This window comes from Balaenoptera borealis (genome assembly GCF_965194805.1).
Source record: "Balaenoptera borealis genome assembly, chromosome: 19".
In the NCBI taxonomy this organism is placed as follows: domain Eukaryota; kingdom Metazoa; phylum Chordata; class Mammalia; order Artiodactyla; family Balaenopteridae; genus Balaenoptera; species Balaenoptera borealis.
In genome coordinates, this window is record NC_138878.1 from 35,258,688 (window position 1) to 35,277,851 (window position 19,164).

The 19,164-nt window shown below is 36.1% G+C and overlaps 1 protein-coding gene across 4 annotated transcripts in view; it reads right to left on the reverse strand.

Annotated features, from left to right (window-relative positions):
• PHKB (phosphorylase kinase regulatory subunit beta) overlaps positions 1 to 19,164 on the reverse strand; it is a 193,997-nt gene that overhangs the window by 117,245 nt on the left and 57,588 nt on the right. For all 4 annotated transcript variants that reach the window (XM_082366800.1, XM_082366799.1, XM_082366802.1 and 1 more), the window contains one exon: positions 12,853 to 12,968. In XM_082366800.1, the coding sequence (XP_082222926.1) occupies positions 12,853 to 12,968 (116 nt within the window). The remainder of the gene's footprint in view (positions 1 to 12,852; positions 12,969 to 19,164) is intronic.

Consider the following 19,164-nt stretch of genomic DNA (forward strand, 5'->3'; position numbering starts at 1 on the left):
CTGTCATGTAAGTGGAGGTCAACTGGAAATCAGTAATGAGGTACTTCCATCTTTCCCAGCCAGGGAGGTATTAATGGAAGCCTACTGGGGAGCTAGACATAACAACCCAGACCCAGCAGTAATGAAGAGTCTCCATCTTGGGTGTCAACAAAAAAAAAAACCTGGTCTTACATTCTCACTTGGCAGTAATGGGGTGATGTGCCTACCCCCTTCCCCTGCCAGAGTGGTGGCAAAAAATACAGCTAAAATAAAAAATTAAAGTCCCCACGGTCTTATAATACCCCAAAAGTCCATGTCTCAATAATAATAATTTTAAAAAACCACTCATCATATCTAGAAACAGGAGTATCTCAAACTGAATAAAAAAGGGCAATCAGGGACTTCCCTGGTGGCGCAGTGGTTGAGAATCTGCCTGCCAATGCAGGGGACACAGGTTCGAGCCCTGGTCTGGGAAGATCCCACATGCCACGGAGCAACTAGGCCCGTGAGCCACAACTACTGAGCCTGCGCATCTGGAGCTTGTGCTCCACAATAAGAGAGGCCGCGAAAGTGAGAGGCCAGCGCACCACAATGAAGAGGGGCCCCCGCTCACCGCAACTAGAGAAAGCCCATGCACAGAAACGAAGACCCAACACAACCATAAATAAATAAATAAATAAATAAATTTTTTTTTAAAAAAGGGCAATCAATAGATAGTAACACTGAGACAAAAGAGATGTGAGAATTATCTAAGACTTTAAAGCAGCCATGACAAAAAGGTTTCAGTGAGCAATTGTGAATATGACTGAAACAAATGAAAAGAGGAAGTCTCAGCTAAGAAACAGAAAGTCTCAGCAAAGTTTTTAAACTGAAAAATACAATAATCAAAAGCTCAGTGAACAGGAGGAAGGAGACAGAAGAAAGAATAGCTAAACTGGAAGATAAAACAATAGAAATTATCAAATCTGAACAAAAGAGAGAAAATAGACTTAAAAAAACAAACGAAGAGAACCTCAGGGACCTGTGGGACTTTAACAAAGATTTAACATTCATGTCATTGGACTTCCTGAAGGAGAGGAGAGAAATGATAGAGTTAAAAAAAAAAAAAAAAAAAAAAAGCACTGGAAACAATGGCAGAAATTTTCCCAATTAGCAAGAGACAAAAAGCTGAGTGAAACTCAAACAGAGTAAAATAAAAATATCCATTCTAGAACACATCATAACTTCTGAAAACTAAAGACAAAGAAAAATCTTGAAAGTAGCCAGAGAAAACAATTTACCTACAGGGGAAAAGCAATTAAATAACAGTGACTTGCTTATAAGAAACCACGAAAGCTAAAAGGATGTGACCCAAGGGTTTTTAAGCATTGAAAGAAAAGAATTGTCAACCTAGAACCTTATACCAATAAATATATTGTCTATTTATTTATTTAAGCAAGGCATTCTCAGATGAAGGAAAAATAAGAGATCTGTCACAAGCAGATCTACCCTAAAAGTATGACTAAAGTAAGTTCTTAAAACAGAAAGGAAATGCTAGATAGATAGATAGAAAGAATATGGTAAACAAAAATACTGATAAATACAATAGGCTTTTCTTCTCCTCTTGAGTTTTATAAATTATGTTTGACAGTTACAGCAAAAGTTATAACACTGTGGTTCTAAATGTATATGGAGGAAATATTTAAGATAATTATATTATAATAAATGGGGGAGGGTAACATGACACAAATGAAGGTAAGGTTTCTATAATCCCTCTAACTGGTAAAATGATGACATCAATACACTGAGTACATATGTATACATAATAATATAGAGCAACCACTAAAAAGCCATAAAAAAGATACATTCAAAACCACTATAGATAAATCAAAACAGAATTCTAAAAAATGTTTAAGAACACACAGGAAGGTAGGAAAAAGAAAACAGAGAAATGAAAAACAGAGAGAATAAACACAAAACAAAAATAAAATGGCAAAGTTAAGCCCAAACATATCAATAATTACATTAAATGTAAAAGGTCTAAATATGGCAAATAAAAGAAAGATTGGCAGAGTTGATTTAAAAACATAACCCAACTATATACTGTCTACAGGAAACTCATTTCAAATACAATAATATAGGCAGGTTGAAAGTAAAAGGATTTTAAAAAGAAATATCATGCAAAAAAGCAAAAGAAAGCATATAACTGAAGTCCCAAGCCCAAGTATTTGGAGATGGGGCCTTTGGGAGGTAATTTGGCTTAGATTAGGTCAGGAAGGTGGGGCCCCAATGAATGACGGGATTAGTATGTCCATGCCACACAGCAAGTGGGATCTTAGTTCCCTGACCAGGGATCAAACCCGCACCCCTTGCAGTGAAAGCATGGAGTCTCAACCAATGGACCACCAGGGAAGTCCCGGGATTAGTATCGATTTAAGAAGAGATGCCAGAAAGCTTGCTTTCTCTCTCCCTCTCTGCCATGAGAGGACATAGCAAGAAGGTGACCATCTGCAAATCAGAAGAAAGTCCTCACCAGAGAACAGAAATGGCTGGCAACTTGATCTTGGATACTCTAGTCTCCAGAACTATAATAAATAAATTCCTGTCGTTTAAGCTACCCAGTCTATCGTAATTTGTTATAGTAGCACAAATCAACTAATACAATTCTATATAACAAGAGTATATATATTTTTTCCAGTGCCCACCAACATATACCAAGAGATCATACCTTGGCCATAAACAGAATCTCAAGACTATAAAAGAACTGAAATCATACTGTGTTCTCTAACCACAATGGCATCAAACTAGAACCAATAATAGGACAACAACAGGAACATCTCCCAACACTTGTAAAGAAAATGATACACACTTGTCTACATAATCCACATGAACCAAAGAGGAAGTTTCAAGTGAAATAAAAAAATAGACTGAACTGAATGAAAATGAAAATATAACATCAAAATTTATGTAGTATAACTAACTAAAGTGCTGAGAGGGAAATTAACAGCACTAAATGTATATATTAGCAAAGAGAAAAGCCTCAAATCAATTATCTAAGCCCAATGTAATGAAGCTAGAAAAAGGGCAAAATAAACCTGAAGCAAACAGAAGGAAATAACATAGATAACAGCAGAAATCAATGACATTCAACACAGAAAACAGAAAAAAATGAATGAAACAAACACCTGATTCTTTAAAAAGCTAAAGAAAATTGACAAACCTCTAGAAAGACTAACAAAGAAATAAGACAAAACACGCGTGACCAATATCAGGCATAATACAGGAGATATCACTACAGACACTGCAGACATCAAAAGGATAATGAGAAAATACTCTGAACAATTTGATGCACATAGCTTAGAAGGAATGAATCAATTCCTGGAAAAGCACAAACTATCACTACTCACCCGATATGAAATAATTTGAATAGCCCTGCAACTATTAAGGAAATTGAATCCATAATTTTCAAATGGTCAAAAAAGAAATCTCCATACCTAGATGATTTCATTGAAGAAATCTACCAAACATTTAAAGAAAAATTGACACCAATTCTACACAATCTCTTACAGAAAATAGAGGGAAAAAAACACTTCAGAGTTCATTTTATGAATCTAGCATTAACCTGATACCAAAACAAACCAAAGACAATACACAAAAAGAAAACTATAGACCAGTATCTCTCATGAATAGACATTAAAATCCTTTTTCAAAAAATTAGCAAACGGAATTTAGCAATATGTGAAATGAATTACCACCATAACTGACCAAGTGAGGTTTATTTTAGGGATGCAAGGCCAGTTTGATAATCAAAAATCAATCAATATAATCTACCATATTAGTAGGCTAAAGAATAAAATTGACATGATCATATCAGTGGTATTAGCAGAGGAATAGATACATAGAACCCAGAAATAGACCAATACAAATATGTCCACTTTATTTTTAACACAGCACAAAGGCATTTCAATGGAGGAAAGATGGCCTTTTCAACAAATGCAAATAATGTTGAAGCAATTGGACATTCATATGAAAAAAAAAAATAAAAGAACTTCAACCTAAGTCTCCTCACACCTTATACAAAGTTAACTCAAAATAGATCATGAACTTAAGTATAAGACATAACACTATATAACTTTTGCAAAACAAACCATCAGAGAAAATCATCAGAATCAAGGGTTAGGCAAAGAGTTGTCAGACTTTACACCAAAAGCCCAATCCATGAAGGGAAAAATTGATAAAATGGATTTCATAAAAGTTTTGCACTAACAAAAAAACAAGCTACAGACTGGGAGGATATATTTGCAAAACAAAGAACTGACAAAGGACTAGTATCAAGAATTATATAAAGAACTCTCAAAAATCAACAATAAAAAACAATCCAATTAGAAAATGAGCAAAAGACATGAGACATTTTGCTGAAGAGGATATGCAGATGGTATATAAGCACATGCAAAGATCCAACATCATTATCCATTAGGAAATGCATATTAAAACCACAATAAGATATCACTACAAACCAATCAGAGTAACTAAAACAAAAAATAGTGATAACACCAAATGCTGGCAAAGATGCAGAGAAATTACATTACTCATACAGTGCTGGTAGGAATGTAAAGCAATATAGGAACTCTAAAAAACAGGCTTGCAGTGTTTTAAAAATCTAAACATGCAACTACCCACCAAATGAACTACTGGGCATTTATCCCAGATAAATGAAAACTTTTGTTCACACAAAAACATATAAAAAAAAAATTTTTTTTTTTTTTTTGGTTACTTGTGCTTTAGGTGTCATAGCTAAGGTGTGACCTTGTCTAACCCAATGTCACAATAATCTACAACTACATTTTCTTCTAAGAGTCTTATACTTTTAGCTCTTACTACCGGTCATTGATCCATTTCCAGTTAATTTTTGTACATGATATGAAGTAGGGATCCAAATTCATTCCTTTACATATGGCTATCCAGTTGTCCCAGCACCATTTGTTGAAAAGACTACTCTTTCTCTATCGATTATCTTTGTACCTTTGTCAAAATCAACTGACCATAGATGGGTTTATTTCTAGATCATTAATTCTACTGCACTGATCTCTATATCTGTTGTTACACCAGTACCGCACTTTTTAAGTATTGTAGCAGATTACTGTAACTACAGTAAGCTCATTATTGTAGTAAATTTTGAAGTTGTAAAGTGTGACTCCTCCAACTTTGTTGTTCAAGGTTGTTTTGGCTATTCTGGGTCCCTTGCATTTCCATATAAATTTTAGGATCAGTTTTGTCAATTTCTACAAAAAAGACAGATTTTTGATAAAGAGTACATTGAACACAGGGTATCTTTCCATTCTTGTATGTCTTCTTTAATTTTTTTCAATAATATTTTATAGTTTTTGATGTACAAGTCTTGCATTTCTTTTGTTTATTCCCTCTACTTTTAAAATGAGGAAGCTAAGCCCTGAGAGATGAAGTGTAAGTGGCTTTCAAATGCATCCTTACTTTCTCTTTGGTGAAAACTCTCTTCCCTTCTAGAATCTATGCAGATCATTTTACCCTGGTTCTCAAGAACAACTGAGCCAATAATCTGGGATTAAGATACTGCCCTACTGCCTCAAATCTGCTGTCTAGCATTTCACTGCCTGGAGAAGTACCTGATGCTTCCACAGGTTAAACAAATTCCATAACAATTCACGTGGTACTGCTAGTATACTTAAGACAAGGGTCACAGTCTCTTTTCATAGCCAAAGTCACTTTAGAGAAATGACAAGGAGGAATAAAGTCCAAATGAAGAATATGTGGTGGTTTAACACACGTCTGCATTGAGGACACGGGGAGGGGGAAGGGTAAAATGGGACGAAGTGAGAGATTAGCACTGACATATATACACTACCAAATGTAAAATGGATGGCTAGTGGGAAGCTGCTGCATAGCACAGGGAGATCAGCTCAGTGCTTTGTGTCCACCTAGAGGGGTGGGATAGGGAGGGTGGGAGGGAGGGGATATGGGGATATATATGTATACGTATAGCTGATTCACTTTGTTATACAGCAGAAACTAACACGACATTGTAAAGCAATTATACTCCAATAAAGATGTTTAAAAAAAAAAACAAAACACGTCTTCGAAATCTTTGACACTTCTCCCATCACAAGGTGGAGCCTAATTCCCCTCACTAGAATATAGCCTGGTCTTACTGACTCTTAACAAACAGGATGTGGTGAAAGTTATGCTGCATGATTTCCGAGGCTAGGTCATAAAAAGAAATACAGCTCCCACCTGGCCTGTGGGTTCTGAGACACTGAACCTTGGAACCTAGCCACCATGCTGTGAGCAAACTATATGGAAAAACTTCACACAGGTCTTCTGGCAGACAGCTCCTGCCAAAGTCCCAGTCAACACTCTGATACCTGAGTGAGGAAGCCTTCAAAGTTGACTCTAGCCCCAGCCACAACTGATGGCAAACACATGAGACCCTAAGCACCCTAGCTTAGGCTAGTCAACCCTCTGAACCATGAGAGTTAACAATAATAAAAGATTGTTGTTGTTTTATGCTTCTAAGTTTGGGGTTGTTTACTTGAAATAATAGGTAACCAGTTAAGAACCTAAGGCAGCTTCCTAACTGCACATGCACCCAGCACAATCATACCTATCCTTGCATACTTCAAATGGAAACCAAACAGTACCTGCATAAGAATTCTAAATTCTCAGAACCTAACAGTTAGAAGAGCCCATAGGAGTCATATGTTCTGACAATGCATGCAAAAACATTCACTGCCGACTGGTTTTTTTGCTTAAGGATGTGTCCCCAATGCCCTAGGAGTCTCCATTAGCCCCCAGTGCACCAACGCTTACAGGCATTTAACCTAGTAATACCAGAAAACTTCCACTTACAGTGTGAGGTGTATGTGTTATTAAGACTATTCACAGTATTTTGAGAAGTGAGAGAAAATAACTTATTCAAAAGGCAAATACATAAAAAATTCTGTACTGGAGGAGATACATAATATAGCCAGTCCAAGGTTCTATGTTTAAAAATGATGCAAAAAGACAGCTAAGGGATGAATTTGGAAACTGTCTTCTAAATAAAGCATTACAAAAGAAAGAAACACTGTACCTGGACTAGAGAAAAGGTCAAATTCTTACCATTTTTATTTTCTTTCCCAATGCAACTGGTTGAACAATTGGACTTAATTGAAATTCACAAATATGTTAATTTATTATTTACTGGTTATTTAAAATTCTGGCAACAGCAAGCTATTTAGAAACAGAAGCACACTCCTATTGTGATCTTACATTTATTGGCAAATATAATATGTATGTTGTAAGAATTAGAAGTATTTTACTGGCACAAGACATGATCAGAAAATTATTCCATGATTAGTTAATGCACATATTAATATCAGGTGACTGTTACCAACAGAACATTCACCAATTTGATTCTTGCAAGGCATTACCTCAACACTTACTTACGGGAACTAAAATAAAGTGAAGTTTACCTGGGAGATAGTTTGTAATAAAGTTATTTATTGCATAAATGAAAGCTTTCCTAGAAAAGATGATGGGTTTGGACTAGGTGATTTAAAACCCACCATGGAATCCAAAAAATTAACTGGCAAGCATGGAAACTAAATTTACAATCTCCTATTCATTAACATTATGCTTTAACTCCCTAAGCTATCCAATCATATTTTCTGAAAGAAAAAGGACTTTATAGTACTATAGTTTTAATGGGTGTTCATGAATCGCTCAGTACAGAAAAAATACATAAAATGAAGCAGAATGGATGGATAGCTGCTTGTATCATAGCTCAATGACTGGAACATCAAAAATGACTTAAGGAGACTAAGTAGTTACTTTAAATAACAAGCACTGTATGAAATAAAATGATCACTAAAAGCATCTTAAACTGAGTAAAGTAGAGCTATGTGGTTACTTATCTGATAGTTTAGTGATAGCTTTCTTCATTGGAAAAGCCTAGAGAACAGAACATAAAACCGTAAAACAGAAAAAAAAAAACCACACACACAAAAAAACCAATAATCTTTCCATTTGGGCATATATTACTAAATTACTACTAAGTTATTACAGCTTTCCTTTTTGTTTCCCAATAGCCAAAAAATTCAAAGTTAGGTTTGGGATTCAATTCACATTTTATAGAAGACTCATCTCTTCTCCAAAACAGAGTTTTGGTTTAAAGGGTTTAAAGATAGCCCCAAGGAGTAGAAATATCCTTACATAAATGAGGAAGGGAAAATATTAAAATTAAAAACTTGAATTAAACTTGGAGCAGCTAAGAGGACTACCTGGATATGTAACTCTGGGGATTAAGAATTAGTGTTATAATAAATAGGTACCAAAAGAACATATGAAGGAAAATGCAATTAAATCAAATAAGATTTTTAAATGTAAGGGAATTTATTAAAAGACTTAGATAATAAACAGAAGAAAAAAGGAGAATTATTTGAAATAGTTCCAGACACCCTAGGAGAAACTAAAAGGAGCATGTTGCTTGAGGAAAGTTAAGTCAACAGAAAAATCAGGAGAGCAGCGAATGGTTACTTAGGAAACACTTAAGAGTTATACTGAACTTAGAGCAATGGACTCTTTTACCAAATCCCTGAAAAGGGTGAGGCTGCTGCAAGAATGGTGTTGGTTAAATGTAATGAGATCACTTTTTAGAAAAAAATTCTGAAGTTTATCTAAGAAATGCTAAATAATTCAAGAATTTGGACTAAAAGAGATACCAGCAAACCTGGGGCTGAAAACAGTAGAATCAGGAAGGGACTGACAAAAGCATTATGCTGAATCAAGCTTTACTGATTGCTAAGCAAAGATATCCCTGAAACTTAGCAACATGTTCCCAAGATTGTACACCCTGCTGTTCTTTCAAACCTTAGGAAAACTTTTTCAGACTTTAAATTACAACGTGATACAGTAAAAATAACATTGGATTTAGAGGCCAACCACCTGGAATTCAGTTCTAGTTCTACTCCCTTTTGATTTGTATCATTTAAGGAGTGGAGGGAAGGAAATTATAAAACCTTCTAAACTTTAGCTTCCTCCTGTATAAAAGGTAGTAATGTTTCCTGCTTGGCCTAAATAAAAATTATTCTGTAACTGTACAGTGCTACAGATTGCAATTATTAGAGGACCACTGAGCATGGATGTTGAAGAGAGAGCCTCTATCCTCAGAATACTATGTGTAGAGACTTCCCTGGTGGCACACTGGTTAAGAATCCACCTGCCAACACAGGGGACGCGGGTTTGATACCTGGTCCGGGAAGATCCCACACGTCACGAAGCAACTAAGGGCGTGCGCCACAACTACGGAGCCTGCACTCTAAAGCCCGCGCACCTAGAGTCCATGCTCCACAACAAGAGAAGCCACTGCAGTGAGAAGCCCGCGCACCACAACAAAGAGTAGCCCCCACTTGCCATAACTAGAGAAAGCCAAAGCACAGCAACAAAGACCCAAAACAGCCAAAAATATATAAATAAAATAAATAAATTTACTAAAAAAAAAAGGAATACTATGTGTATGTGTTTTGGGGGCCCAGGGGCAGTAATCTTCTTTGATCAACATGCAGTTTAGAAGGGATGTGCACACCGTGGCAAAAGAAAAAGGGACATTTACCAAGCCAGTGAGCACAAGGCCTTAGTGAGCATCAAGGCAATAGTCAGATTGTGCTCTCTCTGATTCCTGCTAAGGAGGATTGCATGGCAGAGATGGAGAATGGCAAAGAAAGTTAGAGGGCAAAGGGCAGTATGAGTACTTACAGCAAGAATTACTATGTTTTATTTCCGGCTTTCTAAAATTATGAGAACAGCCTGAGGATATAACAAGGATATTGCCTTAAGCAATCCTTGGATCAGATCCAACTAGGCACAGATAGTTCTGGGATGTCTTACAACAACAGACTAAGAGGTGTGACTTAATCCCTTACTGGTAGTGGCTCTACATTCTACTCCCTGGGCATAAGCACAGAACAGATTGCCAACAAACACAGGAAAGGATGCTCAACATCACTAATCATTAGAGAAATGCAAATGAAAACTACAATGAGGTATCACCTCACATCAGTCAGAATGGCCATTATCAAAAAATCTACAAACAATAAATGCTGGAGAGGGTGTGCAGAAAAGGGAACCCTCTTGCACTGTCGGTGGGAATGTAAATTGATACAGCCACTATGGAGAACAGTATGGAGGTTCCTTAAAAAACTAAAAATAGAACTACCATATGACCCAGCAATCCCACTGCTGGGCATATACTCTGAGAAAACCATAATTCACAAAGAGTCATGTACCACAATGGTCATTGCAGCTCTATTTACAATAGCCAGGACATGGAAGCAACATAAGTATCCATCGACAGATGAATGGAGAAAGAAGATGTGGCACGTATATACAATGGAATATTACTCAGCCATAAAAAGAAATGAAATTGAGTTATTTGTAGTGAGGTGGATGGTCCTAGAGTCTGTCATACAGAGTGAAGTAAGTCAGAAAGAGAAAAACAAATACCGTATGCTAGCACATATATATGGAATCTAAAAAAAAGACTCGAGGGAAAAGTTACTGAACAAAGAAAATGAGAATTCTTAATCAAGAGGTTTTTTTTAATTAAGCAATCTTTTTTCAGTTAGAAACCTAAAATTTAAGCAGCAAATCATATTCAAAGGAAAGGTTGTTCAACCATGGGATCATAAAAAAAAAAATGGTTCTGATGAACCTAGGGGCAGGACAAGAATAAAGATGCAGACATAGAGAATGGACTTGAGGACACGGGGAGGGGGAAGGGTAAGCTGGGACGAAGTCAGAGAGTGGCACTGACATATATACACTACCAAATGTAAAATAGCTAGTGGGAAGCAGCTGCATAGCACAGGGAGATCAGCTCAGAGCTTTGTGACCACCTAGAGGGGTGGGATAGGGAGGGTGGGAGGGAGACGCAAGAGGGAGGAGATATGGGGACATATGTATATGTATAGCTGATTCACTTTGTTATACAGCAGCAACTAACACAACAATGTAAAGCAATTATACTCCAATAAAGATGTTAAAAAAAAAAAAAAAAAAAGAAAGATATTGGTCTCCCACCACTGCTGCCATCACTGCAGCATCCATGAGTGCCATAGGGCTCAGGTCTCCTGTAGTTTCAAAACAGACCATTTTGGCAGCAGAGGTGACATATCTAAAATTGGCTTGTGGATATCTGAGCTAAGAAGCATTTGGGGAAAAAAAAGGTTTGAAGTTCTTTTAAGTGTTCTACCATGGAAAATTAGAAAATGAATGCTAAATGTATAAAACCTATCATCCAAAGCTAAATGGCAAACTTCATTTCCCATCCATTTGAATAAAACGGGCCTGCTACAATTAAGATTAATTTTGCATGGAAAAGGTAGCAAAGAACATCACTTAATGATCTTCTAAACCTTGAAATAAAATTCTTAATGATTCAATTTAAAGATGGCACCTCAGTTACAGGAAAACATGTTGGAGCCTCTGTTTTTTTCACTAGGGACCTCTCAATACCCTCACTTTCTAGGGTTAATGGTAACTTTTACCCAAGGTTCTTTCTGAGTTTACTACAAATTTTATAAATAGGAAAAACCCTACTCCAAATATTTTATACTGAAAATAATGTCAGTGGGACCACACTGGCATATATTAAATACTTATTAAAAAGCAGAAAAGGGGCCTGATAAATCATAAATACTGAAAAGGTAAATTTAAAAAAATCACCTTTTCCAATCATATAAACTTTCTGTCTTGAATTTGACTGATAATCTGGAATGTTGAGAACTTATAGCTGAAATATGTTATCTTCCTATTTTTAGTATTTGCCAGAATTTGTTTAATGTCTGAATTGAACTGTACCACAAACTATTTCTCTCCTCTACTGTCTTCCTTACATATTGCTATTTATTCTACTCTGTACTATAAAAATGCCTCATATGAATCATAAAACTTATAGAAAAGTTTGTATGTTAGCTGTCTGGAGTTAAATGAAAAATCCTTTTTGTTTCAATCTTTGTTATTAAAATATTCTTAAATATGTGAGTATACTTACATTTCAGTGTTTACTTATGCCAGGTGTTCAAATGCTTTATATATACTAACTCAATCATTACAACAACTTTATAAAGTAGAGTACATTACTATCTCCATTTTATAAATCAGGAAACTGAGGCACACAGACCTTATACAGCTAGTGATCTGGAGCCAGTTTTTAGTTTACTAATATCTTATATCAGCTTAATTTTTTGTGTGTAATTAGTCCTTCAATCCAAAAAAGTACAGAGCTGCAGATTCCTCTTAACCAGTGTTTCCTAAACTGTTTCTTCAAGTCTCAATAAAGAGACTAAACTGACCTATAGCTGGTAACCTTTAGGTTCTTCAATCTTTTACTGCGAAATGGATAGGACTAATTGAGCTGCATTTTTTAGTTAAACAAAATATAAAGGGTATGAGTATCTCTTGTTATGATAAAAATCAGCTCTATAACACGAAAAGGAATTTTACATGCAATGCATACACAATTGCTGTTTGGCAATTTTAATGTACTTGATCTTTCAAACAGTGTCATTTCAAAGAGGAAAAAGAAAATGACTTGGTTGAGCAGAAAGGCCAAGCCTTGGACTGGATACTGATATGCATGTACTGACACCTTGGGAAGCTGGGAAAGACACCCTGCTCTTTTCCTGCATCTGTTGATGGGCACTGAGAGCAGGCTCTTCCTTTAATTTTAAGTGAATTTCATCTGAATCACATATAGAAAAAAAGGAGATGAAAATTACATAGAAACCAGAGTTCCAATCTAGTTCTTTGATTTTTATTCATGCTCCACACATTTAAATTCAAACAAACAAACAAACAAACACTCAGAAATCAGCAAATTACCTCGAATGCAGCTCTGTGCTGCCATTATTATATTTGCTTCCTCTTTCCCAGACACCAAAGTCAGGCACACGGTAAACTCTTTCCACACAAAATACAAGGTTCTGAATAAAAGAGACCTAAAAGAAAAGAGATGAAACATAAGGACACGTGAAATAACAGGACCTTTAGATATTGATAAGAACAATCAGATATTTGAAAATTTGGATTTGCAATTCAAAATGTATTTGCCAAAAAAAAAAAAAAATGTATTTGCCTACCAACACTTTTTTAACATGCTGAAATTTTTGTGATTATTACATTACTATGAATACGCTCTTATATCTGGTTTTTCTAATATAAAGCCTAAAGTGAGAACCTAATATAAACAGTACAGAAATAAAATTTAAATCCTGTCAATGTTCCAACTATAATTCTTCAATGATGGACCTATCAGCATTATGGTTCATGAGGGCTGTGCATCTTAAGAATTAAGAAAAATATAAAGCACTGTTTTATACCAGATAATAATATTTGGAATCTAAAATGTCAAATGTTAAAGAAGTCTAACACTTTGGAGATAAAAAGGTATTTTTCAGTTCTAAAATGAGTCAGTCTCATGTTAGGTCAACCTAGAGTCTTGAGTTTATTACTCATGGAATCTGATCTTCCTCCTGCCTTTTCTATAGCTATAGGTACCCATTTTTATACACTCAAAGCTTACAGTTGGAGATGGGCCCAACCAATAGGCCAGGAATCACAGCTTTCATGTAAAGATTTCAAACATTTGATTAAATTTATACTTTCAATAGTAACTATGGAAAGCAAAGATTACGGTCAGTTCTTACTTAATAAAAGTTTATTCATTTTAATAAAAACAATATCTTATGTGGGCTACTGGTCCTAATTACAGGGTTTTTAATTTAGTCATCATGTTTGGTTCAATACTGCATACTGAATATGTGCATCTTGTCTACCCTTCGTCTCGCTATCCCTCTAAAGTGGCAATACATATTCCCCGACCTCCACCCTACACACCTAATTAATTTAATGTATATATTCTTAAGAATGACACATAATAACACTAAAAACCAAGGTAAAGTTCCACCAGTAGACTAGAAACTTTGAGAAATTATAGAAAAAGAGAAAGCAGTAGGGAAGAATTGGTTGAGAAATCAGAGCAGAGGAACACAGCCTCTTAAAATGATTCTTCCTTGCTCTCTAGGGTCTCTAGCAAGTCTCTAAGCCCAGAGTTAACAAATACATTGATCAAGAGTTGACCAGGAAGCAGTCTACATACGTTCTCTCACAAATGATGAATGGCTGAGGCAGCTGAATCCTTGACCTTTTCATTCTCAATCCCAACATAGAGATATCTGCCCTCAGAGCCAAGAACAGCTCAGGCATTTCAGTGAAGGAAAAAGCAATTAGGGTGTTGGGGCCTCACAGAAATATAACAGAGCATTCTAGGTTTTCATAAAACACAAACCTATCCTGTCACTTCTCCACCAAAGAGTGGAGCAGTACACACCTCCAGTAAACTTTTTTTTACTTCAAATATTGGGGAGGGTCTTCCCAGCTTTCCCAATTTCTTGTTACCTTACCTATTTCCCTAAGGAAAACCTGCCTATATAAAAATCCTGGTGTAATTTCATAAAACCTGATGTCTTCAGCTTTTCCATGGTCTTTAGAGTTATTTAGATTCTATAAAACTTACAGGAAATACTTTATACTTGTCAGGTCTCCAAGTTAAAAGATTTGAAACCATCTAAATCCTTCTTCCTCTTACGAAAAACTTCTTAAGTATATAGTCCATATACTTGCTTCTTCCCCCTCTTAGGAGGACTTTAGGACCAGGGCTGGGCCCAAGTGAGGCAGTCTGCTCAGGCTGCATGAATGGTGTAATAGTTGGCCAAGAAGGTATTTTTGGCTAATAAGCCCCATAAGTAAAACTAAAATACCACTTACATTCCAGTTCTGCAAAAAAGGAGTTTAGAAATTGCCATTCCACTTCATCCTAACAAATAAAAAGCCTTTTTTTTTTTTTTTTTAATAAATTTATTTATTTATTTATTTATGGCTGTGTTGGGTCTTCATTTCTGTGCGAGGGCTTTTTCTAGTTGTGGCAAGCGGGGGCCACTCTTCATCGCGGTGCGCGGGCCTCTCACTATCGCGGCCTCTCGTTGCGGAGCACAGGCTCCAGATGCGCAGGCTCAGTAGTTGTGGCTCATGGGCCTAGTTGCTCCGTGGCATGTGGGATCTTCCCAGACCAGAGCTTGAACCCGCGTCCCCTGCATTGGCAGGCAGATTCTCAACCACTGCGCCACCAGGGAAGCCCTAAAAAGCTTTTTAACTCTTCTTGGATCCATGAGAGAGGGGAGGACACAGAGCAAACTGCTGTCCCAAGACTGGAGAGATCCACAGGCGGAAACAGTTATGGCTCCCGAGAGCATAGACTCATGAGCAGAAACCACCTAGGGTATCAGTGATGGGGTAGTAAAACCTGAACTGTAACTGACAAATTGTTAGAGGCTCACTTAAAAACTCTTGAAAGTTAAAAAGTCCAGGGTGACACAGTCATAATGGGGTCCCCACAATACTGTGAGATTTACCTCCAAGAGCTCAGCCAGGCTCCCACAGAAAATATCCTAGGAAAATCCCCTGTGGCTTCCAGCAAGGAGAGGGGAAAAGTAACCATTTTGAAATACATTGAAACATTCTGTTTTTCTTAAGAGGGTCTCCCCTTAGGGGAAACTAGTTAATCAAAGCCAGACCTGCTGGGCTATTTTCAGAGCCTAACTGGCTCGGGAAGGGAAATACCCAATTCCAGCCAGCTCTAACTTTCCACATGGGGAACAGAAATTTTCAATTCCAGCCTACCAGAGCCATCCTGCCCTACCTAAGGGGAGAGAAAAAAACTGAAAACACTTACGAAGTTCATAGTCCAGAGGCACAGGCTAACTAACAGACTGGGACCTAATCGTAGGATTATAGAAGGCTAACTAAAAGACTGCCTAGGTCCATGAGCTGATCACGCCCTCTTTGAACCGTTCCTCTAAAACTCCTCACTACCTCCTCCAGGTAGGTACACACAGTTTTGAGGGCATTAGCCCACTGTGGCCCCCTTAGCCTGGCAAAGCAATAAAGCTATTCTTTTCTACTTCACCCAATAAATAAATAAATAAATACTGCCTAATCATAGCAAAATAACAGCAACAATGTATTGATAACTGATTATGTTTATGACTATATCTTACATGTGTATATGTTTATGTATGCTTATATATAAATAAAATAAATGACAGCAAAGATACAAGGGATAAGAGGAAGGAATTAGGATTATTTTGTTATTATAAAGTACTCACACTATGTGTGAAGTAGTATAGTGTTATTTGAAAGTGGACTTATTTGTTGTAAAAGTATATTGCAAACTCCAGGGCAACAAGTAAAAAAAGTAGGAAAAAAATGAAATGTAAATGATATGCTAAAAAAGGAGAGAAAACAGAATCATATAAAAAACTCAATTAGAGCAAAGGGAAAAAAAGAGTGGAAGACAAAAATAGACAAACAATAAGGGCAACAAATAGAAAACAGTAACCAATATAGCAGATAGTAATCCAACTATATCAATAATCACTCTGAATGTCAATGTTCCAAATGTACCTATTAAAAGACAGAGATTGTTAGAGTGGATCAAAAACCATGACCTAACTATATGTTGTCTATAACAAACCCACTTTCACTATAAAGACACATATAGATTTCAAATAAATAAATGGTGAGAAATATACTATGCTAACACTAATCACCAGACAAGAAAGCTGAAATAGCTATTTAATTTCAAACAGAGCAGACTTCAAAGGAAGAAAAGTTATTAGGGATAAAGAAGGGCATTACATAATAATAAAGGAGTTGATTCTCTAAGAAGACATAACAATCTTTAACATGTATATGCCTAACAACATCAAATTGTGAGGAAAAAAAGCAATAGAATTGGAAAGAGAAACAGATGAATGCTCTATCAGAGTTTAAGACTTCAACACGTCTCTATAAGAAACAGACCCAACAGGCAGAAAATCAGTAAGGATATAGTTGAACTCAATGACATCATGAATCAACTGGATATAAAGGACATTCACAGACTATTTCACTGCAGAACAGCAGAATATATGTGCTTCTCAAGCTTACATGGAACACTCACAAATACAGACCACATTCTGGGTCAAAACCACACCTTAACAAATGTAAAAAGATATAAATCATACAATGTCTGCTCTCAGTCCACAAATGATTAAACTAGACATCAATAACAGAAAGACAACTGGAAATCCCCAAACATGAAGATTGAACAACATAATACTAATACTATATGGGTCAAAAAAAAAAAAAATGAAATGAAACAGCTTTTCAAAATTTTAGGGATGCAGTGAAAGCAGTGTGAGAGGGAAATTTATAGCACTGAATGCATATATTAAAAAAGAAGAGATCTAAAATAATATTCTAAGTTTCTACTTTAGAAAACTAGAAAAAGAGCAAATTAAATCCGAAGTAAGAATAAGTAAAGAAATAATAAGAATTAGAACAGAAACCAATGAAATTGAAAACAGGAATTTAAGAGACAAAAACAATGAAACCAAAAGCTGGTTCTTTGAAAATAAAATAAATAAGCTTCTAGCTATGCTAACTAAGGAAAAAAAGAAAGAGGACACAAACTACTATTAACATAAACAAAAGAGGGGACATCACTACATTTCCCGTGGCAATTAAGAGTAAAATAAAGGAATACGAAGAGTAACTCTATGTCCATAAATTTGATAACCCAGATGAAATAGACCCAGTCCTTGAGAGCCACAATACAACAAAACCAACAAAAAAAGAAATAGATAATCTAAATAGACCTGTATCTATTAAAGAAATTGAATCAATAATTATGATCTCCCAAAACAGAAAGCATCAGCTCTAGATGGGTTCACTGGTGAATTCTACCAAATGTTTAAGGAAGAAATTTTATCAATTCTCTACAATCTCCTTCAAAGGATAAAAGCAGAGGGAATACTTCCTAACTCATTCTGTGAGGCCAGCAATACCTTAACACCCAAACCAGACAAAGACATTATAAGAAAACTACAGACCAATATCCCTCATGAACATAGATGCAAAAATCCTCAACAAAATATTTGCAAATTGTGCTTCCCTGGTGGCGGAGTGGTTGAGAATCCACCTGCCAATGCAGGGGACATGGGTTCAAGCCCTAGTTCGGGAAGATCCCACATGCTGCAGAGCAACTAAGCCCATGTGCCAAAACTACTGAGCCTGAGCGCTACAGCCCGCGAGCCACAACTACTGAGCCCGTGTGCCTTAACTATTGAAGCCCGTGTACCTAGAGCCCAGGCTCCACAACAAGAGATGCCACCGCAAGGAGACACCTGTGCACCAAAACGAAGAGTAGCCCCCACTCGCCACTAGAGAAAGCCCGCACGCAGCAACGAAGACCCAACGCAGCCAAAAATAAATAAAAATAAATAAATTTATAAAAATATATATATATATTTGAAAATTGAATCCAAAAAAGTATAAAAAAGAATTATACCACACCAAGTAGAATTTATCTCAGGCATGCCAAGCTGATTCAACATTAGAAAATCTATTACTGTAATACATCACAACAAAAGACTAAAAAAGAAAAATCACATGATCATTTCAACAGATGAAGAAAAGTATTTGACAAAATCCAATACTGATTCATGATCAAAAACTCTTGGTAAACTAGGAATAGAGGGGAACTTTCTCAACTTGAAATGGACTATCTACAAAATATATACAACTAAAATCATATATAATGGTGAGAAACTCAATGCTTCCTCAGTAAGATCAGGTACAAGGCAAGCATGTTCCTTCTTGCCACTCCTTTTCAAGATCATACTGGAAGTCCTTGCTAATTTAATAGGGCAAGGAAAGGAAATAAAAGGTATTCAGATTGGGAAGGAAAACATGAAACTGTCTTTGGTGGCAGATGACATGATCATCTATGCAGAAAGTCTAAAACAATCAACAAAAAAACCCTGGAACTAATAACCAAATATAACAAGTTGCAGGATACAAGTTTAATATACAAAAGTCAATTACATTCCTATATATCAACAATGAGCAAGTGGAATCTAAAACTAACACCCCCAAAAATGAAACAGGTATAAATCTAAGGAAATATATATAAGATCTATATGAGGAAAACTACAGAACTGATTAATGTCATCAAAGAAGGACTAAATAAATGGAGAGGTATTTCATGTTCGTGAATAGGAAGACTCAATACTGTCAAGCTATCAATTCTTCCCA